Source organism: Ammospiza nelsoni, chromosome 21 (assembly GCF_027579445.1).
Source record: "Ammospiza nelsoni isolate bAmmNel1 chromosome 21, bAmmNel1.pri, whole genome shotgun sequence".
Lineage (NCBI taxonomy): Eukaryota > Metazoa > Chordata > Aves > Passeriformes > Passerellidae > Ammospiza > Ammospiza nelsoni.
Window position 1 is genome coordinate 11,341,098 of NC_080653.1, and position 23,390 is coordinate 11,364,487.

The 23,390-nt window shown below is 45.6% G+C and overlaps 1 protein-coding gene across 2 annotated transcripts in view; it reads left to right on the forward strand.

The window, feature by feature from the left end:
- Positions 1–140: 140 nt before the first annotated feature.
- NLK (nemo like kinase) overlaps positions 141–23,390 on the forward strand; it is a 36,575-nt gene continuing 13,325 nt past the window's right edge. The window contains exons 1-4 of one of the 2 annotated variants that reach the window (XM_059487109.1): positions 141–520; positions 654–1,089; positions 21,177–21,306; positions 22,334–22,389. In XM_059487109.1, the coding sequence (XP_059343092.1) occupies positions 665–1,089; positions 21,177–21,306; positions 22,334–22,389 (611 nt within the window). In that variant the 5' untranslated portion in view covers positions 141–520; positions 654–664. Of the gene's footprint in view, positions 1,090–21,176; positions 21,307–22,333; positions 22,390–23,390 lie in introns of both variants that reach the window. The other variant, XM_059487108.1, reaches the window with a different exon arrangement.

The following is a 23,390-nucleotide window of genomic DNA, read 5'->3' on the forward strand; positions in this document are numbered from 1 at the left end:
TTTTAGCCCCCTCTCCTCGCCCTGCGCCCCCCCTTCACTTTCTCTGGGTCCTTGTGTGTGTTTCAGGCCTTCAAGGAAAAGTTGCAAACTCCCGAGTTGTTGCTGCTGTGAGGGAGCAGGTGCCTGGAAGGAGGGAGCAGGTGTCTGGAAGGAGGGAGCGATGTAGGAGGTGCCCGGGCTCAGGGAGGTTCGGGGGACACATGGAGAGGGTGCGGGAATGGCAGGGCTAGGCTGGCCGGCCCTCGCGGGGTGTTCAGGGCAGAGGCTCCGAGCCCTCCCTCCGGAGGGAAGGGGGATCGATCACGGTGTTTAATTTTTATAACAAGAAAAACAACAAAAATAACCAAAAGTGAAGGAAAAAACCCACCCCGGCCCCACCCCAGCTGCCAAGGATGGAGTTGGAGTAGCCAAGCCCGGCTGGATGCTGGGGAAGGGGTTGGCGCCCGCACACATGAAGAGACTCCCCGAGTTGTTTGGCTTCGCGAGGAGATAAGGCCAGTGGAGCTCCATGTTTTTAAAGGTGGGCCGTGTATGATGAAACCCAACTTCTTTTAAAGTGTAGCAGATTTAATTTTTATGGCCAAATGACAGCTTGACCCAGTTGTTATCCAATCAAAGGGCATTTTTTTGAATGTCTCTTTGTGGCACAACAGCCAACGCAAAAATGATGGCGGCTTACAATGGCGGTACGTCTGCGGCAGCAGCAGGTCACCACCACCACCATCACCACCACCTTCCTCACCTCCCTCCTCCTCACCTCCATCACCACCACCATGCTCAGCACCACCTGCACGCCGGCTCGGCGGCCGCGGTGCACCCCGTGCAGCAGCATGCCTCCTCAGCCGCCGCGGCCGCCGCAGCTGCAGCCGCCGCCGCCGCGATGTTGAACCCAGGGCAGCAGCAGCCGTACTTCCCATCCCCGGCCCCGGGCCAGGCCCCCGGACCGGCTGCAGCAGCCCCAGCTCAGGTACAGGCTGCAGCAGCTGCTGCAGTCAAAGCGCACCATCATCAGCACTCACAACATCCACAGCAGCAACTGGACATTGAGCCGGACAGACCCATCGGATACGGAGCCTTTGGTGTTGTCTGGTGAGTAGAGACAAAAGTGAACCGATACCTCCTTGTCATTCTTTACCTGGTCATAACTCATCCTTGTTTTTGTCATTTGAATCAGAAAGCAGGAGAGCTGCTTACTAAGAGCTTTTTTGCTGGTTCTTCTCCGTTCTTAGAAAGTTGCTTCGCTTGTTTGCGTTGGCAGAACGAGGTTCCCGGTGGTGAGGAGCCACCTCTGACTAACAGCCCACCCTGCCGTTCTCTTCTGAGACAATGCAGCTTGTTTGTGCCCTTTCTGTACCTTTAATTAGAGCGTGCATCCGTGCAGCTAAGCCGTGCTTCCTAAAATTTCAGGTTAACAAATGAGCATTAAAATATTCATTTTGACCTGGCTTAGGAGTCAGAAATGAAAAGCGTATGAAAATGTCTTCCTTGTGCAGTCACCTGTCAAGATCTTTGTCTCACGGCGGTTTGACCTGCGGTAGTGCTGTGTGCTACCTAAAACGGCTCAGCTGAACTTTGCTCCCCTCTCAAAAATGGAAATGGGATTTCCTGCCTCACTGTAGCTCTGCCTCCGGCCCTTTTATCCCCCAGCCGCGTTTCAGAGGAGTCTGTCAGCGGAGTGGAATCTCTCCTAATGCATTTTGTGACTACCTTAGAGCCATGTATGTAATTAGTGCCCTTCAGGAGCGCTGACACAAAGCTGGCAGCAGTGTATATGTATATATATATTTGTATATAAATGTTTGTCAGCGTGCCCTATTCGGAGCTGTGCTGGGAAGCATGAAGGCTGGCAGGGGGTTGTTTGGAGAGCAGGCGTGTTGCAGTGCACTTCCTGCAGCACGAATGCAAAGTTTGCAGCTGTGCGTGGTGTCCCAGCCCTCTGCAGCGTTCCCAGCCCAGCCTCTGGGTGCCCCTGGAGTTTTGCTTTAGGTGCTGGCCGAGCTGCAGCTTCAGTGAGAGGAGTGGCCGGGTCACGGAGTGTGCCAGGCGCAGGCAGAGGGCTCAGCCGGGCAGGCCTCAGGAGAGCAAAGCCCCTTCTGCCCGCAGCCCGGCCCTTCGGGGTGGCCACGCGTCACCAGCCCAGCGCTGGCAGCAAATGGTGCTGTCTGAGGAGCGAGGTGCAGGTCAGTGCTGGGGCTGCTCTCGTGTGCCTTCCCTCAGAGCTGGAGAGTTCATTTAAACGCTGAGTTCTCCCCGTCGGAGGGGAGCTGTTGTGCAGTCAGCACTGCCGTGCTCTGGCTGTGGTACAGCATTAAAAAGTGGGTGTAAAAGAATGAAAACTGACAAGGAATCTGCTGTAAAAAATTATCTGAAGGTATTTCCATCAGTTTGTATATTTTTTTAAGGTATGGAGTTTTATAAATTTATTTGTTAAGGTCTTTGCTTAAATTCATGTCGTTATGTAAGATCAGCCCTTTTTACTGGTGTTTTGTTTGCCTGTGCATTTTCCAGGTCTTTATTTTCCCAGCTCTGTTCACCAAAAAACAAGGTGCAGAGAGAGATCTGCTTCCACAGTATTCAGTAGAATGAAAGGTCACGCTTGCATATTTAAATATAATATCATTAAGGGTGCAGGGGGGAGAAAGGAGGTGTAGAGGGAAGGGTCTGAGTGACATCAGGTAGGAAAGGCAGTGCCAAAGCATCTGCCCATCCCGAGCCCTGGGCTGCGCACCCGTGGGACCTGCCCCTGGGGGACTGTGCCTGCAGAGCTGCAACTACAGCTCTGCTTGGAGGTAACAACAGCTTGGGAAAGAGAAAACAACAAAGGGGGAGGGTGTCAGCTGAAAGCAGAAGCTGGGAGCTGGGATCCCTCCGGCTGCACTGGCTCAGGATGTCATTGGTGGGAGTGAGTTCCTCTTTGCTCACGTGTGTTTGAATCCAGTGGTCACTGCTCAGCTTTTGGCATTTCATGTTAACCTCTGCTGGTGAGTGCAGGCTCAATTTAGGAGTCTGTAAGCAGTAATTAAACTGAATTTTAGTTTCATTAAAAATGTGGAAGAATGCCTATGTAATTGAATTTTATGTGAGATAAAGTAAACACTGACTTGAGTATTTATAGTTTGAGGTGACTTGGACATGAGCAATGTGCTCTTGGGTTCAAGCGTGACACGGGATTCACAAAGCCTGAGTGACTTTGGAAGGAGGATTTGTTGTTCCTCAGTATCTTGTCCGAACATTATTTGTGCTAATAGGTAACTGAAAAGTTTTTATCAGTGCTTCTGAGGGAAATGGATGTTATTGCATAGACAGTTGGGGTATTTGCAGAAGTCTTTCATCTTGTGCTCTGGTGTGTCACTGCTTTGTTTGGAGGCACAGCTGACCTGCAGCTCAGTTCAGTGCATCAGACGAGCGATCAGCGGGGCGTTGCACTTCCCGTTACCTCACCGAGAGATTTTCTCTTGGCAGTTGAATTAGCATTTGTCATTAGTTCGTTTGTCTGCTGCTCGGTGATGTTTCGGGGTAGCTGATGTGCTGCTGGAGTTTTTCGCTCATGAAGAGCCAAAGCCTGGTGCTTCCACACTTTGGTTATTGACCCCTGCGGGCGGTGCTGCTGCTGCTGGGGTCTGTGCACATTCCCTAATTGCCGTGTCCTCGCTCAGCTGGGCACCTCTTGTGTGGAATCAGCTGTCCTGGCACAGCACCTGCTCTGCCTGCTGCCCTGGGACAGGGAGGGTGTTGCTGAGCAGGGGCAGGAGTGCAGGGGCTTCCCCCAGGTCCTGCAGGTTTGTTTCCCCACGCTCTGGTTTGGTGAATTGCTGAAAACCCAGTCATGTTCCCCATTTGCCAAAAGCAGAGTGATTTGCTCTTGGAGTGTTCCCTGCTCTCATGTTCCTGAAGTGCTGAAAAAATCCAGATTTTAATTGTCAGCGACAAGCTCTGTCTGTGTCCTGTGGTTCAGACTGAGCAGGGTTGAGTTTGGGAAGCCTTGTGTCTGTTCCAAGAATGAGGAGCTGTCCTTTGGAGAAGTGCTCCCAGTTTTGCTGGGGAGACATGCTGCTGCCATCTGGTGGGATTCCTAAAAAAATAATAATAATAATAATAATAATTAAAAAATTGTATCGATTGAACCTGCCAAGGCTGGTAGGTTTGAAATGAGGGTGAAGGCTCAGTGTCGCTGCAAGAGGTGCTGGTGCTGTTTCCATGCAGGGTTCCTGAGCTGGTGAAGAGGCTCTGCAGCTGCAGGAGGGAGATAGGGAATGACAACTCTTGCTGCTGGTTCATGGTGGTAACACTGCTGCTGAAATGTGGAAATGTCCTGTTGGCTGGGACATATCTACTCCAGTGGGATAGGAATGTAAGACATGGGGGAATTCTGCTTGTCTTCCTTGTGTCTCTTAATTTTGAAAAGTTATTGTCGTTCATCAAAAACTGTGGAACCAAGCAATCTCTCTTAATATTGTCAAATCCGTGTTAAAATGCATCTCTGTGGGAAAGCTGTTACAAGTGACAATAGAAGGAAGTATTTGAATTAATATTTTTTAAATTCCTGATTTACCCCATTTGAAATTGTGTGTGTGGGTTAAAGTACTTGCCTCTAATCCTTTTTATTCAGGAGGTCACATGACAGTACAGCGTTCTAAACAGTTTGGCTGTTGGTGTTGAGACAGGACATCATGTTCAGGCTGTCATAACTTTAAGGGCAGAAATAATTTAGCCTTAATCTACTGTTCATTGCTGGCCTGCAAAGGCCTGAAAATGCCGAAGTCATTGCTCCATAAAACCCAAAAGAATATTGCATACAATGGATTGTTGCCTGGACCCTGGAACTATTTTAAGAGGGTTTTATCCCAGCACTGATACTAAGCACAGCAGCAGGAAAGACGTTCCCAGGATAAACTGATAATCTCCCTCTCCTTTAAAGGAATGTGTCCTGCTGAGCAAGGATGCAGTGGGGATAATGTGTCTGGGACAAAATTGCCAGAATGTATATTAAGGAAAAGAAGGTGTTATGGGTTCAGAGAAGTCTGAGAAGTGGCAGGAGAAGTTCCCCTTCTGCTATCTGATACTGCTGAAAACCACAATGATGTTTGGCATAGTTAATGCTATTAACGATGCCTAGGCTGGAAAGTGAGAGACGTTTAGCAAAAGCTGAACTGTAGACATTTCTTTTATGAAATTCATTAAGACTTTTGGTGGGAGAGGTTTTTTTTCCTGAAGTTGAAGCTGTCTATATAATCTTTTTCCAGTCCCTCAAACCTCACCTGCCAGAAGACAGTACTTGACCATCAGGAAGTATTCTCTGTTAATTAACAGGTGGACAGTGGTTAGCTTTGACCTGTGTAATGTGACATTTTGTGTTACTCTGAAGTGACTATTTTGTTACTGCTGGGCAGTGCTGGTGCTGTTCTGCTGCTCACCCACCCCACAGGAGAGGGCTGGGGTGCATGAGGGGCTCGGTCCCTGGGGGCCCAGGGGAGCTCCAGCCCCGTGGCACCGTGCCCAGGGCACAGAGCAGGGGCAGAGGAGGGCTGATGGCACTGGGGAGCTCCAGCCCCGTGGCACCGTGCCCAGGGCACAGAGCAGGGGCAGAGGAGGGCTGATGGCACTGGGGAGCTCCAGCCCCGTGGCACCGTGCCCAGGGCACAGAGCAGGGGCAGAGGAGGGCTGATGGCACTGGGGAGCTCCAGCCCCGTGGCACGGGGGCACAGAAGGGCTGATGGCCCAGGGGTGTTTGTCTCCCCAAGCCTTCCCCCAGCTCTGTGGGGCCAGGCTTGGACCATGAGTTTCCCACTCTTTGTGTTCTACCTCAGTGAGTTGTGCTGTTGTCTGATGCAGATAGACACTGATTTCATAAGGAGGAGGCAGTCGTTTTTATCCAGCTATTGGAGGGAACCAGGAGGATGCCTAAGGCAAAGGAGGCAGCACTGGCAGTGGGCACAGAGTAGAGTGGGGATGGGGTTTCACATTCACCATCACAATGGAAGGAGCTGCAGGTGATGATCTTAGATCCCCACGTCAGTATTTTTTTATAGGATTGCTTTATCTAAATTGGATTCTGACCTTATTTGTGAAGAAATGTAGTAGAACAATGACCTTATTCAGGTTTTTCTGTATGGGAAATTTTGCAAAGCTTTATGTGTTTGAGTGGTTGGGGCTTTTTTTCAAATTTCCTGAAAAGAAAGATTCTGTTAACATTTAACTGACTGTTTCCCAAACGGAGTGAATTAAATGAAATGGATATAATAACTCCTTGCATTCAAATTAGACATTGGGATTAGGTGAAATTCTATCCAAGTAATATACGAGTTGTTCATTATTGTCTTGTAACATGATGCAAGAAAGAAGGAATGTGAATAACATTTTTTTTTCTCAAAGTTGGGCAAGGAGCATTTGGGATAAATTAGTTCACTGTAATTTATGCCAAGGTCAGCATTTCAGAGGTCACTTGAAATGCAAGTTGCTTTGCAGCACCTGCAGACCTTGATGTTGTTTGTATCCACACAGTTAGATCCAGTTAGATCCTGGTAGCATTCAGTGTTTTTTCTTTCTTCCTCTGAATTCTGCAAATGTTACAGCTTGTGACTGGATTTGCAGTCTCATATTGATTTTCCAGAAGACATATTTCTGATGTTCTTTTCTCTCTCCCCCTGACTCTTTCACCTCTTTTTAAGCGGATATTTAAGTTGTTGAATTCCCTAATCCCAAACAGAGTTGTTGGTGTTTTGGGGGGGTGAGGAGTGAGGGTGCAGCCCAAAGTGTGGGTTCCCCCATGGCAGGAGATAAAGGCCATGGAAGGGTCTGGGGGGAGGCTGCTGGATATGCCTGGGCTGCTTCATTTCTCAGGGAACAATGGTATAGAAAGAATAGCTTTGGGCAGGTGAAGTGGAGGAAGCCTTGGGGATATGTTTGAAGTGTTTTTTGATTACTTGTAATGGTTGTATCTGGGTCTCATGTATCTTTAATCCTCTGGAAAGTTCTGCTTCCTGGTCTGGAGTAGGTAATGTGCAGCTGTTCTTGTGAGAAAAGCTGGCTCAAAGGTGTGTTGAGTTTGCTTAAATGGAATTTGTGTTCATTAATGTAATTGGAGATGTTTTTTAAAAGGTGTGTTAAAAATCCACAAAGGGTTTCAAGTGCTAGAAAATCTCTCTGTAGATGCTGTAAGTTTTGGTTTATTGGTAGTCAGAGTAACTACTGCACCTGCTTTGTAAAAGTAGACCCCTGAGTAGGGTGGGAGATGCTTAAATCAAAGTGGCAGATGGCAGGCAGTACAAACGTGTATGAAAAGGGTAGAGACTTCTGGGATCAGTGCTTTGTTTATTGATGATAGTATTTGTTCATAATCAGCAGTAACAGGGAAAAAGTGGATGGGATGGACACTGGATGGGTGGTAGCTACAGGTGGTACAAACCACAGCCATCACCTCCCTAAGAGGGGTTGTAAAAACAAATGTTGTTGTAGCAGTATTTTTTTTTTAATAACATAGGTCATATATTTTATTTAATTTTTATTTCCCTCACTGTCTTTTCTAACTTTTTCATCACTTCTGCCCATTTTTCTCATTTTCTGCCATTGTCTGTGGTACTTGGTATGAAGTGCAGCTTACCAACAGCACACGCTTAAATGAAAACAGTAGTGTTTGGAGACGAGGGGCAAATTGTAGAAAATAAATAACATTTCTCTGTGGAAATCACTGTAGCTCCATCCATAGTGCACTGCAGGAGGAGCCTGGAAAAGAGCAAAGTCATCTCCTCTATAGAAACACGTGGCCTTCCTCAGTGTGTCCTGTGGGCACATGGATGGGCTGCAGCCTGTGGGTGCCAGCTGGGTGAACACCTGTGATTCCAGCATGTGGGTCACAGAACTGAGTCTCATTTGGGGAAATCCCCAGCTTGCCCAGGGTCACAAACGCCTTAAAATCACTGAGGTGCTGATGCTTGTAAGGTTCAGTTTTGTATTGTAAGTCTGCTGGGAGCCTCGATCAATGAAACTGTCAGCTCAGTTTTCTAGGTTCACAGTTCCCTGGTTTTGCTACCGATTGCCGGGGGGGGTTTCAGTAATTGTGGAAAAATGCCAGTGGTGTTCAGGTGAACTCAGGTGTGTGAAGTGAGTGCCCGTGGTGCTGTTCAGGCTGGTGTGGGTACAGCCCTGAGCGGGGACAGGAGGGCAGAAAGCTGCAGGGGAGGACAGCCAGCTACCAAAATGCTGCTCAGAATGCACCAGAACAACACACCAAACCTACCAGAATAATCTGGACTTCATTTCAGTATTTAAAGCTGCATCATCTTTTCTTATGCAATCGTGACGGATAAATGAAGGCAGACTTACACCAGCCTTGATATGAAACAACTTCCATGGCTACAGCTCTGGAACATGGCCATGTACAGTCTTTAAAAGTGCTTAGTAAGAATTTGAGCTTTAATCTTGAGGGCTGTGGCAGAATCAGTGTGTCCTAGTAGTATCATTCTTTAATTTCCTGATGTGGTGTTTTTCTATAAAGGCTTGGAAGCATTTGTGTGTGAGTGGAATTTTTATGCTCTTAATGCTGTTGGATTTAACATCAGAATGGTTATAGCAGGATCATTGTGTAAAATACATATTCTCTTATTTCATTACATTTTCTTAGAACATGATATGATGGTATTTATGTGGGATTTGAAAAAGAAATGTTTTTTCAGAGCCTTCTGTTCAAAAACTGTTACAGGAAATTTTGTGGAAAAGTGAAATATACTGGGAACTGTAGTAATCCTTGGACTTCAGAGGAGGATTTTCTTTTCTCCCTTCTCTGTTACATGAAAACACATTTTAATAGTTGCAAAAGAAGCCCAAAATTGCTAACCGTAGAAGCTGGCGTTTCAGTTTCCTTGTCCTTTTGGAGTGGTGCTGATCCCCAATCTGCTCCTGGTTCAGAGCAGTTTGTCTCCATTATCTGGGTGCCACCAGGAGGGTTTGCTGAGTTTTGTGGTGTCAGGGTAGAGCTCAGTGGGACCAGTGAAGCTGGGGATGGTGCTGAGCTGGTGGCCAGGTACTTATTCAGGGTTTGAGATGGTTTATTATGCTTTTTCTGAAGAGTGACTGACTCCGCCTTCTTCCTTGGCTGTGTGTGTGGAGTTGGCTATTGGAGGTAACGCACTATATTGTTTGATATAAATTCATGTAACTATGGGAGAGTATTTGTCTGTGAATAGCAAAACTTGCTCCATGGAGGCAGCAGCAGCTCTCAGCAAGGAGCAGTGTTCCTCCTGTGCACAGCTGCTGGGTGTGTGCTGGCACTCTGGCTGAGGGAGGGGAGCCTGGCACGGGCTCTGGCTTTCTCTGAGAACCATTCTGTTCAGCCTTTGCTGGTTTGGTTCCTAAGGGGTTAAGGTGTACTACAGGAAATACAGGAGAAGTTCTCTCCCAGTCCATTCTGAAGCCCTTGACTGATGTAGGGCACTCCTGTCTGGAGCAGGGCTGCAGGTCACTGCCTTCTGAGCACAAGTGTGCCTCTGCCTTTTAACTGGGGACCTGCTTGGCTTCCTCCTGCCTTCGTTTGTAAAGGCCCTTGGCAGCCCATGTGAGACTATTTGAAAGCCTCAATTAGAGCTTTTTCCCCCCAGAGATTGCATGGTGACAGCACAAAAGCATTGTTTAAAGGCTGTTCTCATCTTGCAGTATAACTTCTCTTTGGATGTTTCTGTAAGTTCTGCTTGGCTCGCTCAGAGCAGTCTTTGGAAGGAGGATTTCTTTTCAGGACAAGGAAGAGAAGGCATTATTATTTCTGGGCTGCTTGCCATCCATCTTTCTTAATTTTATCAATTCCTAGGCTGGTGTTCTTGCTAAAATGAAGAAAAGAATTTCCTGAGCCTCTCAGTGCTTTCTGGCTCCCCTGTGTTGTCTGTGTTGTGTTTGAAGCGGAGACCAGAGCTCCTTGCAGCTGATTTGTAGCTGGTGGGGGTGATGATGGAGCAGAAGGACGGTTTTGGTTGTTGTTGTGGCCAGAGGAAGGGCTGTGGGTCAGACAGGGAGCCGTGTGTTCCACCTGCACGGAGCAGCATGCCCAAGGTCACACGGGGGCTGTGTGCAGGGCTGCCCAGCACCAGGGGGGCACCTCACACCTGCTCTCAGCTCTTTGAAAAAACAGAATAAAGGCAGTCAAAACAACGCCAGGGGAATTGAGATACTATTTCTGGTTTTGGACAGAGGTGGGGAGTCTCCCAATCAATTCGCATTTTTCAAGTCTCAGCTCATATCTCAATTGCAAGGACAGGTAGGAATGGACCCAAAAATGGAGATCTGCCAATAGTTCTGTCAAGGGCAATTGTCTTCTAAGTCATTGTTCTCAGAGTCACTGTTGTTAACATGATGTACAGGTAAAGACCAGTGGGGTTTAGTGCTTTTTTTCATTTCCTGTAGTTTAGCATATGGAAATGAAAAAAAAACCCAACTACCAAACACAGAACCAACCAAGGCTAGTATAAAAATAATACCCAGCTTTTAAAGTGAAATGGCAGTGAGTAATGATTAGCATCTACTTTATTCTTATGTCTAAATTCAAATTGTTGGGGGCAGAAGCTCCCACATATTAATTGCAGTTAATTTAAAGGAACAGTGGCCTGCATCATTAGTGCTCTGTCCAGTGCTGCTTCACCAGTGAATGTTCACATGATGAGCTGGAACAAAAGGATGTGAAATTAAGACCTGCTATGTTTAAGTCTAAAAGCCATTGAAAATTGCCATTTATGATTTGGCAGAGAAAGAATTTTATCTTGTCCTCGTGGATCTGGACTGTGTGCAGAGGGGAGTGTCTGTGTGGGCTGGGGAATCCTCCTGTGTCAGTGACTAAAGCAAGACCAGCCCAGATCCTGCACTCTGCCAGTCTTTGTGCACCACTGTTCTAAAAGAGAATGTCCTACAGCCACTCTGAGAGGCAAAAATGTATTCTAAAAAATCTGTTTTACCATGGATCACTTGATTTAATTGAACACAGTAAGAGTTCTACCTAAGAGCTTAACTAAAAGCAGTTTAGTTATGAAGTTGAAAGTACATTTGATTTGGTTTTTCAATTATTATAGATACCTCAAGGTATCAGAGTGCTTTTCTGAGCATATTTGCTCATTGATTGCACTTGAAAAGTCAGGATCAAGGACTTGCACTGTGCTTTTGCCAGCAGGGCATTCACATCCTCACCCAAGCCTGTAAGCTGAGCTGAGCTTCCCTTCTGCCCCTGCTGAAGAGACAAAGCATGTATGCTCCTTTGGTTTGGATTGCTTATTGTTTTCTGAAGCAGTTGAGGAAAAGTAGGTGAATGTTGACAGAATCAGGACCAGCTTTGACCTACTTGTGGCTTTTTTTCTGATCTCTGTCTTGGGCATGTCACCTTATCATTTTTAAGCTACTGTTTACTCATGTGAAACCTCATCTAAAACATTGAGAACTGACAGGTGTTTGGTAATTTGAATATTAAATGTATATATCATCACTCCCACAGTTGTTCCCAAGGAGATTTTGTCACTTACCAAATGACCCAGTAAAGGGAATTCTTCTGTAATAATTTTATTTCATCCTGAACTATTGTTTAAATTTTGAGTTTGAAGTATTTTAGAGTCATTAATTTCATTCCCCTGGAATTGCACCCATGGTAGTGATTCCATCTGTTATCACAAGGTTTTTGACAGACTCAGAATAGAGAAACATATATTAGGATTTTCCTGTCAGTTCATGGAGATCACTGGAAGCTAAATACAGCTGTGAAAGGAGGAGGTCAAAAGGGAGTCCTGCAGGTCAGACCTTGGTGTTTCTGTGGATGGAGATGTGAAACCAAACCAACTGCATTGTAGCATGTCAGTTAATTTGGTTTATAACAATTCAGGCTGGTTTTCTTCCAGTGGGAAGAGGGAGAGACACACTTTCCTTGAAGATCTTGTAATATTTTGAACAGTTCTGTAAGATGACATTTTGTGGGTGAGTTCTGGAAGGGGGAAAAGGCTGAGGATCACTGGAGCTGTGCTGCCTCCAGCACCTGGTGCAGGTCACCTGGCCCTGGCACCAAGACATGAACAGGGTTGGCTGGCTTACCTGAAAATTTAGATTTTGCAAATTTTACAGGATTTCAGACATTTGAACAGTAGCCAAATGACCTCTCACAGAAATTCATCAGCTACATGTTCTGCTGCTGCAGACAAGGAAGAGTTTTGAGCAGTCTCGTCCCACTCTCAGCAGGCTGTTCACTCAAAGGTGCTGTTCACCTCTCCACTTCAGTGTGTCACTCCAATGTCTCCGGATTTCTGAAATTGCCTTTTGAATCTATTGAAAAGGAGTGGTTATGGCTCCAGTGTAATTGAGACTGTCAAGGAAATAGGTGGAATTTTTACAGCTCCGTGAGACTTGATGGTATGTGACAGAGGATCATTCCCTTCACTGGCCCATGGTAATGGGAGACTGATGTGTCTTTAAATGCCCTGGCAATAAATAGAAGACTGATTTTTACCTTTTTTTCCCCTTCTTTTTTGCAAGGCTATGGGTCTTTCTTAAATCTTCATTAACATGTAATAAAATATAAAGCACTTCTTTCATGTTCCAAAAATATCCCATCTGAGACATGTTCTAGACTTTGGGACTGTAGAGGTTATGAATTTATTTATTTCACACTTGTGTTTTGATGTGTCCCTTCTGTTCCTCCATTAATTCAGAGAAGGAATGACTTAGCAGGGTTGAGCACATAGAAATCTTTACATAAAAAAAAAAATGGCAGCAGTTTGCAATGATTTATGTGAGTAAAATGCGCAGAGGAAGCCTTAGAGAAGCTGATGTGAAATGCCCTGTGCACAGCTACAAGGACACAGCTTATAGTGTGGCTGGGCCTTTCCCACCATTGTCAGGCAGCCTGAAGGAGGACCCTGAGCTGCCACAACGGGAAAAGCTGCACAGCTCGTGTCAGATGTGCTGCTCCTTTGGCTCTCAGCTCTTGGTTGGGTTTGTTCAGCAGCAGAGCAATTGAGATGTCTTTGCTCAGTGTTTACTTTGGCCGTTGTGAAGTGTCGGGCTTGGGAATTACAGCATCTTATAGGCTTAGTGTGTATTTAAAGTAATATTTTAAAGTTTGGTGATTCTAACATCCATGCCTATGCTAAACAAATAAAACACTGTTATCTCAAATAATTTCTGGTAAAGAGAATGAAAGAGAAAGTGTCAACTACAAAGCATTTTGGGTTTCAATTCTGTGTTCTGTATTGTAGAATACAGAATTCCTTTGAATAAGGAATGGGCGGAGTAAGTTGAAGCTTGAAAGGTCAGTAAATAAGATTTAACTCTTCCAGCTAAAAACCTTGATGAATGTTCATGTATTTATCATCACTACAGAATTTGGGGAGATGAATATAAATAGCAGTAATTCATAAAATTAAAATGTACCCTCAGCCTCATACATATATACCTATTTATTTGTGTATTTATATTCAAATACATCCAAGTCCTGAGGCTTAATCCTTAACCAACAGACACCAATATTTCCCTGGTGGAAGCAGGGAACACCGGAGTGTAATTCCTTTGAAGTACCGAGTTTCAAATATTTGTTGTACACTTTGGTTTGAATCCGCTTCTGATTTTTTAAGTCAGGAAACATGATTGTGGTGAAACAAGGACTGGCTGAAACAGGACAGGTTTCCCCTGGAGGAGGAAGTGTTGAGGTATCGATTGGGACGAGGTGCTGGGCTGCTTCACAGGGATTGCTGTGCAGAAAGGAGCTCGGGCACCGTTTCCGTGGGTTTGTTCTGCCCTGGCCCGGGGAGAGGTGATGGGAGGATGGAGGTGCAGGGAGAGTGCTGCGAGGAGAGGAGCTGGGTGGTTATTGCAGGAGGCAGGGGAGAGCTGCGAGGAGAGGAGCTGGGTGGTTATTGCAGGTTTGTTCTGTCCTGGCCGGGGGAGAGGAGCTGGGTGGTTATTGCAGGAGGCAGGGGAGAGCTGCTGAGGAGAGGAGCTGGGTGGTTATTGCAGGTTTGTTCTGTCCTGGCCTGGGGAGAGGTGATGGGAGGATGGAGGCGCAGGGAGAGTGCTGGTGAGGAGAGGAGCTGGGTGGTTATTGCAGGTTTGTTCTGTCCTGGCCGGGGGAGAGGAGCTGGGTGGTTATTGCAGGTTTGTTCTGTCCTGGCCAGGGGAGAGGAGCTGGGTGGTTATTGCAGGTTTGTTCTGTCCTGGCCGGGGGAGAGGAGCTGGGTGGTTATTGCAGGAGCGAGGTGGCAGTCGGGGATATGACCAGAGACCTTATTAACCTACTTTGCTTGGAGGTGCAGAAATACTCCAGGAACTGTGCCAAGGCCTGCAGGCTTGTTGGACGTGGAGAGGAAGGTTTCTCATCTGGGTTTTTCTTGGTTGGCTGGTGGGAATGGGAATAGAGGTCAGTGAATTGGGGCAGGAATGTGCATGTTATAGTGGTATAAGGTTTAAAAATAAAGAAGAAAGAACTGTAAAAATACATGAAGCTCTGTGTGTTTATTGGGCATGTTATTTATTTGTGAACATCACATCCAGAACTATGCCATTGGCTGAAAAAAAATTAAAAATTATATTAAAAATTATCTGAATAAATGTTATGTGTAGTGTAGTAATTTATTGTAGCTGTGGTTCATATATGCAGTTGAGAAGTGAATAAAAAGGTCTGAAGCAGAGTCAGAAAATTTTGTATAAGTGGGGAAATAAATTTGATTTGGAAAGCAGTTTCAATTTTAAGCTTCCATGAAGGAAGACAAATGAAACATTTTAAAAGATATTAGCTATAACAGTATCCCTTTAATTTTCACTCCTTTCTTTTAAGTAAGATACTCTGAATCACTTTTTGTTCAAGGAGACAGATTTCTTGCAGTAATCAGTTTTGCTTTTAGCTCTGATTTGTAAAGAATAAGTGGTAATGGCACACATGCTGGAGGGTGTGATTAGAACCAACGTTAAAAGGCTTTTTTTGGACATGGATGGCTGGAAAAGGAGCTCTGGAGAGGTCTGCATTTAGCAGGAGGGAGTGAAGCACACCTTTGAAGTCTCTTAACCCTTTCCCATAAAACACCTGTAAGTGGAAATGAAATCTGGATGTTTTCTTCAGGCTCATGTGGAAGTTCTACATGAAATCTGTTAGCTTGCATTCAGCCAGTTCTTTTCCAGATCCCGTACCACTGAAAAGACCGGCTCCTGAGCATATGTGTTAGAAAGACTTTGCTATTTGGAATAACTTACAGGTTTCCTTGAAGTGCCTTTGGGTATTTTTTGATTACTTTACAGCATTCCGTGGAGAATGTTGAGAAAACTTAATGAAATGCTGAGAATGCGCATTGGTAGTCAGTTAATTAAATTGTCTTTTTGTGTAATCTTCTTAAGTAACTTATTTTCTGCTCAGTGCCTTTCCAACAAACACAAATTTTTTGTTCACATGCAGATTCCTGCATGCAAAACCTACTTTACTTGCCAAAATATTAAGAAAATATTTAGCAGGTGGAGTATATTTTTTGAGGTCCCAGATGTCTAAAAGTGTAAGAAGTTTTTACTTTTGCCTGCGAACACCTTCACCCAGCTTTTGCCAATCCATATCAGCCCATGGCTCCTTGGCTCAGTTGTGTCAGTGAGCCCTCAGACTCCTGCAGCTGATCCCCAGGGATGGGTGAAACAGGGAATTCTATGACTTGGCTTCTCTGCCTCAAAGTTCAATCCAAGTGAAATCCAGGTTTTGCTCACTAGTATCTCCTTAGCTATCTTTTTGCAGTTTGCTTTCATATCATATCTCTCAAAGATATTTTTTTTCCCCCACTGTAAATATTTCATTTTAGGATCTTTGAAGTATTGCCAGCTGGAGGCTGCCACGGAGCAATAGTGACCTGAAAATCAACAGTACATCCAGTGCTTAAATAACTCGAAAAATAACAGCTGTTCTTTTTGATAATGTCTTTTAACAATGAAACCTTATTTTTCTGTGCTTGTGTGCTAAAAATTCTGCTGTCACTGACAACTCTGCATTTTTCTGTGCTGCAGCTACTGGGACTTTTTGTAGGCAATGATTTAGTGCAAGTTTTGGAATATTTTTGAAGTCCCCAAACTGCTGATGTGAATAGGTAGACACACGTGTCAGTGTTTGGGCCCTGCAGAGTTCCTCGGGGTGAGCGGGTATTTAATGTAACTCACAGGTGGGATAACAGGGAGTGGTGTGATATCACAGGGAATGGTGTGATTTAACAGGGAATGATGTGATTTCACAGGGAATGGTGTGATTTAACAGGGAATGGTGTGATTTAACAGGGAATGGTGTGATTTCAGAGGGAATGATGTGATTTCACAGGGAATGGTGTGATTTCACCAGGAATGGTGTGATTTAACAGGGAGTGGTGTGATTTAACAGGGAATGATGTGATTTCACAGGGAATGGTGTGATTTAACAGGGAATGGTGTGATTTCAGAGGGAATGATGTGATTTCACAGGGAATGGTGTGATTTCACAGGGAATGGTGTGATTTCACAGGGAATGGTGTGATTTAAGGGGAATGGTGTGATTTAACAGGGAATGGTGTGTGATTTCACCGGGAATGTGTGATTTCACCAGGAATGGTGTGATTTCACAGGGAATGGTGTGATTCCTCTCTGAGCTTGTCCCTGGCCTGTGGGTGGGTGCAGGACCCTCCTCTGGTCAGTGCAGTTCCTCACTCCCTGGAGTCATCCTGGGATTCCCTGGCTTGTGCTCCTCCTGCAGCCTCCCTGCTGCTGTTCCTGTCGGGGCTCCTGATTTCCAGTTTCATTGCTCCTTCCTGGGGACAGGCCTCGTGCTGTAAGTTCAGAGCAGCCTTCCCCAGAGCTCTGGCCATGGCAGTAAAGTGCAGAGGACTGAGCACTGCTCTGCTGTAATGTTTTCCTCCTTTTCCTAATGAATCTGTGGGTGGCTTTTCTTTTAAAAATTATAGCTGAAATGACTATGAATATCTCCTTTAAACCAGATTGTATCAGCTTTTGCATCTTTCAGACAATGTATGTACAGCCAGAGGGTAAAACCCATTATAATACCATGCTAATTGCATGAGTGTGTGTGCTAAAACTCTCTTGTTGTGAGAAATCCAACCAAAACAAATCCTTGCTCCTGATGATCTCTCTCCCAGCACTGCTGGAGGGGAGCCCAGGTCACCCTGCTGGCAGGACAGGGTGCCCAGGGGGCTGTGACACTCAGCACGGCCCTGGCTGCACACACAGGGAGAAAAGACTCATGTGGAATTGGGAAACTGGGGTCCTCAGATCAGGAGCCTGGTGATCTACGAGGAGGCTCTGCTGGTTCTCTGCATTCACTGCTGCGGTGAGGCGCCTCTAGAGAAACGGTTCATGTGTTACCCAAGAGCCCTCAAAAAGAGATTAATGCCACCTCTCCCTCTACTTGTTCACTTGGCAGAGGCAGTGTGGCTGACTGGGATGCTCTCTGACATATGCCCGGGCTGCCATTGTTCCTGAACAAGCGTCTGTGTGTCCTGCCTTTGTCGGGGGCTGTTCCTGCTGGCCGTGTCACCGTGCCAGCACAGCTGTTTGGGGCCAGCCCGAGCTGCAGCGGCCCCTGCCCGCGGCAGGAACGCCTCACTCGCAGCTTTGGGCTGCAGAACTGACTTTCAGGCTACTAAAGTTAGAACCATTTAGCATGTGAATAATTTAGCTTCCGTTAGGAATTGTCACAGAGCTTCAGAACAAGTTTTGTGCGGGTCAGGAGCGGTGTGGGACGTGGACTGCAGTCTGTGATGGGAGAAAACACTGCTGGCAGTAGGCAAGGTCACTGCAGGGCCTGGAACATCACCTCTGGCCTGTCTCCCTGGTGTTTGAATCTTTATAATGGTAAATTGCTAAAGCAGCTGCTTTGTGTAAAAACTCAGCCTCTGTGGATGCATTTCCTTTTCTTCCTTCAGTAAGACATCTGTTGCTAAATCCACATATATATATATTGGTTTGTTTTCTTAAGGATTTCACACTTGTGTCCTTATTTTCCTCACCTCTCCTCTCTGCTACCCTACAGTCCATTAAATGTTGTGGATCAGTTTTTGTCACATTTTGGTCGGGCTCAGTGCCTGGCAGTGACTTTGCAGAGAGCAGAGCCTGGTCTCATGGCCTGTGCCTGTGTGCAAATTTTATGTACTCAATCAAGCATTTCCCAGATAAGACATTTGATAAGTGCACAGCCTCTCCTTGCCCTTTCACTTCAGTCTTGGGAATCTTGTGGTTTTGTGAGCTTTTCTAAGGGATTTTTAATATCATCCCATGCTCAAGTATATTTTGAAATATGCCAAGATGTGATTGATTGCAATACCATGTGCTGAAAAAGTGGCATATTGGGATCACATGCCCTTGAGTATGAGCTGTGCTGTTTGTTTTAAAGTGGTACATCAAACATGCCTGGGTGAGCAGCTGAAATGCTTGTGGGACCAGGCCACTTACATATCTCAGAGTAAGGCTTGCTGGAAAAGCCTGTGTGATTAAGAGTCAAGCAACTGGGGAAAAAAAGTTCACTGACTAATAAGAAAAACTTGCAGAGTAATCCTATTAAATTCCCTCCCTTCTGGTAACTCCTGATGTAAATTTATAGATATTCTCTATAAATGTGAAGGAAGGTTTGTTTCCGTGACAGAACAAACTGCACCAGCACTTTCCCACACCACCCCAAGAACATTCTTTCATTATCTTGCTCCTGTGTAATAATTGCACACGGAACAGTCACAAACTTGTTCTTCTACCAGTTGAAACTACAGAACAATGTGTATGCCTTGACCTGGATTCAGGGAGAGAAAAAGTCACTGTTGGCATAGACTCCACCTTGAAAATTTGCCATCAACATGGCAGAGAGTTGCTAAAGGCTTATAATGCGTAATTGAAACGGCTGAATGCCTGCAAGGATTCTTTGAGATAAGGATTGTCTTTGAAAACATTTTAACTAGAGGTCTGGATTGTGTCATTAATCTCTTCTGTAGTCCTATTACTTTTTAAAATTGTATTATTTCTGGTGTGATTAGCTTGCAAAGTAAATAGAAGGCGCAGGTTCTGTAAAGTATCTTTTTTCTTTATATGTTTTATGTCACACTATTTTAAAAGCTTTTTATGTAGTTCTTAAATAAACAAGACATACATACATTATGTACAATCAGCAGAACAGAGGGGTTTCTGGTGGCAGGAGAGTGGCCCTGCTGCACAGGGCACCCAGTGCAGTTCAGGGGATGCATCCCATTCCTGTGCTGGCCCCAGGGCTGCTCTGCTGCTGTCCCTCAGCTGCTCTGGTGGTGATCTGCCCCCCAGAATGTCCTGGCCCTTTGTCCCAGCTGTGCGCTGCCCTGTGTCCCTGCAGGGCTGGGCTTTGGGCTCACTGCACCCTCAGTGCTCAGTGCTGGATCCCCAGCTCGGGGTCACTGTTCAGTGTCACTCCCGAAGGCACGGTTAGAGCTCAGCTGGCTGCCTTGGCACAAGATTCAATCACTTATTTTTTGCCCCATACCTATATATAATTTTTGCTAGGTTATTTTTGGTTTGAATCCCGGTCTGTGATCTCTTTATCCCAGCTGCAGTTGGTGGTTGGTAAGTGGACCCTTTGAGGCTTCAGTAGTGCCTTGTGATGGATGGTTCCTGCCTGCTGGGCCCTTTGCTGCGGGATTCACCCGTGCAGGAATGGCCTCACAAAGCAGGGCAGGGAATTCAGATGTGTTCTTCTGAGAGCAGCAGTGAGTGAAGCTGCCTTTCTAGCTCAATTAGCTCCTAGGAGATTTTCCTGCTTTTCTAGTTTCTCCTGGGGATATGTGACCCGATAGCATATTGCTATAAATAATTATTTTACTAGTATCAAAGTAGGTACTGTACACAAACACAAAACAACATTTTCAGCATCTTTTTTTGGATGCTGTAAATACCAGGTTTTCAGACGGGCTGTTTCCTTTCTTCCTTTCTTGTTTCTGTTCTTTGGAATGCAGGCCTGACAGTTCTGATCTTCAGAACTTGGATTGTTAGTTTTGTGCTGCCCCTTGAAGTGAAATTGCTGGTGAGTAGCACAGAGCTGCCAGCCCAAGGCAGGGAGGTGAGGGGCAGGCTGGCATTGCTGCTGCTGTGGGGAAAGAGCAGAGGAATTGCTTTCCAGGTGGATACTGCAGGGGATCATCACTTGTTTGTGAAAGTGGGTTATTTAAAAGAAAAAAGAAAACTGGTCATGGATGAGAATGACACAGCAACCCCACTGAATTCCTTCCTCTATGAGAGACTCGGAACAGTCTGTTCACCCAAAGCAATGGTTATTGTATGGAGACATTTGGAAGAGCAGAGCAGCCACGGCAGGCCTGGCACAGCAGAAGAGTCACATGAGAGAGAAAACCAGCAACTTTTTAAGGACAAGTGTAGTTATCAGGGTGCGTAGCTGGATGTGGATTCTTCTGTGGGTTCAACACTGCACTGAGATTGAAGTTATTTTGGTCATCCCAGTAAAAATATGCATATACTCTATTCTGTAGTTTGAGAAACTCACCTTAAAAACTGGGATTGGGAATTGAGGCACCATAATCTCCTTGCTCTAGTTTTATGGTTCTCATTATAAAATTCTATTTTCAGAATCCAATTATTTTAAATTAAAATACTTGCCATGTGCAAAGCACCTTATAATTCCTGAGCTACTATACTTGCATTCCATAAGTTGTGTGGGAGAAGGACCAGTATCATGCCTGTTTTACATTTGTGCAAACCTGGATACCACGTGCTGTTGCTTCTCCAGATGTGATTTGGTGACATACCAATAAATAGTCTTACACTTGCCAGAGTTCTGTCAGAATAGGATTATTAGATCTTTTACATTCTTTGGAGAGGAAGAAGTGAGCGATAGACCTGATAAAATCCAATCTGGGTAACTGAGAGCGTTTTAATGAGGTGTTTTTGGGAGGTGAAGGGGATGTTTATCCTGACATCCACTGCAGGTGTTGATGTCACCATGAGGTCAGTGTGTGGCCCTGCTGGGCTGGGTGTGTGCTCCATCCACAGAATGGTCACATCTGTGTGGCACAGGCTCTGCGGGACACTGCTCAGTGCCCTCACATTAGTGCTCTTTTCCCTAGAAATGGCTTCACTTTGTTCTGACTCACTGAGCTGAGAATGATAAGAAACTTTAAAATACTCTTTTCTTCTTCAGCAAACTGTCTAACAGGAGTATGTGATGTTCTTTGTCTTTTTTCCTGTAGGTCAGTAACAGATCCACGAGATGGAAAGAGAGTTGCACTCAAAAAGATGCCCAACGTCTTCCAAAATTTGGTCTCTTGTAAAAGGGTCTTCCGGGAGTTGAAGATGTTGTGTTTTTTTAAGCATGACAATGTAAGTAAATTCAAAGTAATCTTGAAATCTTTGAGAAAACCTAAATGTAAAATGGAGCTCTCTGTAACAAAAGTGTGTTTTGTTACAGAATATCTAAAATACTTTACAGTGATCAGATTTTCTGGAAACTCAGATATTACTGTTGCAGACACTATAAAAATGAAACTGTCAAGAGTCTAAGGATACTCATAATTTCCCCTCCAAAGTGTTTGCAAACAGACAGTCAGTACACTTCTTCCCAGCCTTTTTTGAGGCTTTAGGTAAATGTCAGGCTGCACAGAGCTGTGTCAGCTGGACACTTCCTCCTGAGCTGTTCTGTCCCCTTTGCTGGTCCTCTCCCAAACCTGCTTTAGGTAAAATCAGTCAGCTTAAGTTAAAACGTTTAAACACTATTTGGTTTGACCCATGAAGTCTGAAGTGCATCTGAAGTTTGGGTGCTTCACCCAAATGTCATGAACCTTCCTAGGACAGGATCCAAATGACCACATCAAGGAGTATCTTTCTCTGTGAGAGGATGGGAGTTCTCTGCTGCTGCTTTTCTACGTTTTTGCTTTTTTCTACCTTTTTTACCTTTTGCTTTTTGTACCACTGAGCTGCTTATTCAGAATGGGAACATCTTTGGGGTTTGCAATTCCCATGTGGAAGCAGTGAATCACAAAACTCTGAAAGACTAAAGGCAGTACAAAGTGTAATATCTTCTGCTTTTACATTTCTTTGCTGGAATTACTTTCAAAGATTCTACGTTCATATATATTGTAAAGAAACCACTTTTTATTGGATAGATAAATTTGTGCTTTCAAACTACTGCTCCAACAGCTGGAAAAATGTCTTAAGTTAGAAAAGAGAGAGACATTGAATATACAGAATATCTTACATGGTGGGTTATTAAATTTACATACCTGGTGAGACAGAACATTGGTCTGTCTGTGGGATAGAATAAAATGAAGCCATGTGAGAAATGTGCAGTCTGTCTTTTGGAAAGGGATTTGTTCTGGAATAGGCCTTGACCTTGTGTGGTGTTTCCTAGGTACTCTCTGCCCTCGACATCCTCCAGCCTCCACACATCGACTATTTTGAAGAAATGTATCCTAAATATAAAAATAGAACATCTTAATTGAGGTAGATGTGATTTTCATTAGCTTAGAAGCTGCCAGTGTGTGGTGTAATCTATGAAATGGAACCACAGAACCTGCATGTGGACAGTTTTATTTCCAGGAGTGAACCTGTAGCATCCCGAGCTGTGAGGTGGTGCTGGGGTGGGATGGTGCAGGGCTGTGCTTTGGGATGGGCTGGTGCAGGGCTGAGCTGAACTTTGGGGTGGGCTGGTGCAGGGCTGAGCTGAACTTTGGGGTGGGCTGGTGCAGGGCTGAGCTGAACTTTGGGGTGGGATGGTGCAGGGCTGAACTTTGGGGTGGGATGGTGCAGGGCTGAGCTGAGCTTTGGGGTGTGAAATGGTGCAGGGCTGAGCTTTGGGATGGGCTGGTGCAGGGCTGAGCTTTGGGGTGTGAAATGGTGCAGGGCTGAGCTGAGCTTTGGGGTGGGATGGTGCAGGGCTGAGCTTTGGGGTGTGAAATGGTGCAGGGCTGAGCTGAGCTTTGGGGTGGGCTGGTGCAGGGCTGAGCTGAGCTTTGGGATGGGCTGGTGCAGGACTGAACTGAGCTGTGATTGCACCTGGGCCAGTGTGTGCAGGAGTGTGGGACTGACCAGCAGGCCCTGCTGCTGCTGCTGCTGCTCACAGGGATCCCCCCAGAACATTATTTTTAAAACCATATCCAGTAATTAATCTCCTCTCAGTTATTTGTATTTTAAAAGACGTTGTGGCGGTTTCAGAGGCTTTGGAGCCCTGAGTTAGCAGAGAGGGTTCAGGAGTGGCAGGGCTGTGGCTGTCCTTGTCAGCTCTGTCCTGCTGCAGAGCCCATTGCCCAGAGCTGTGTCCCACAAATGTTCTGTGCCACTGGTGCAGCACAGGTACAGCTGCCGGTGTGGAACTGGGTTCTAGCAGTGAATTTGAGGGAAGAACTTCACATGAGGGTCATGTTTTGGTTTGGTTGTTTTCCTTTTCTAACTTGGCTTGGGCTGTCTTC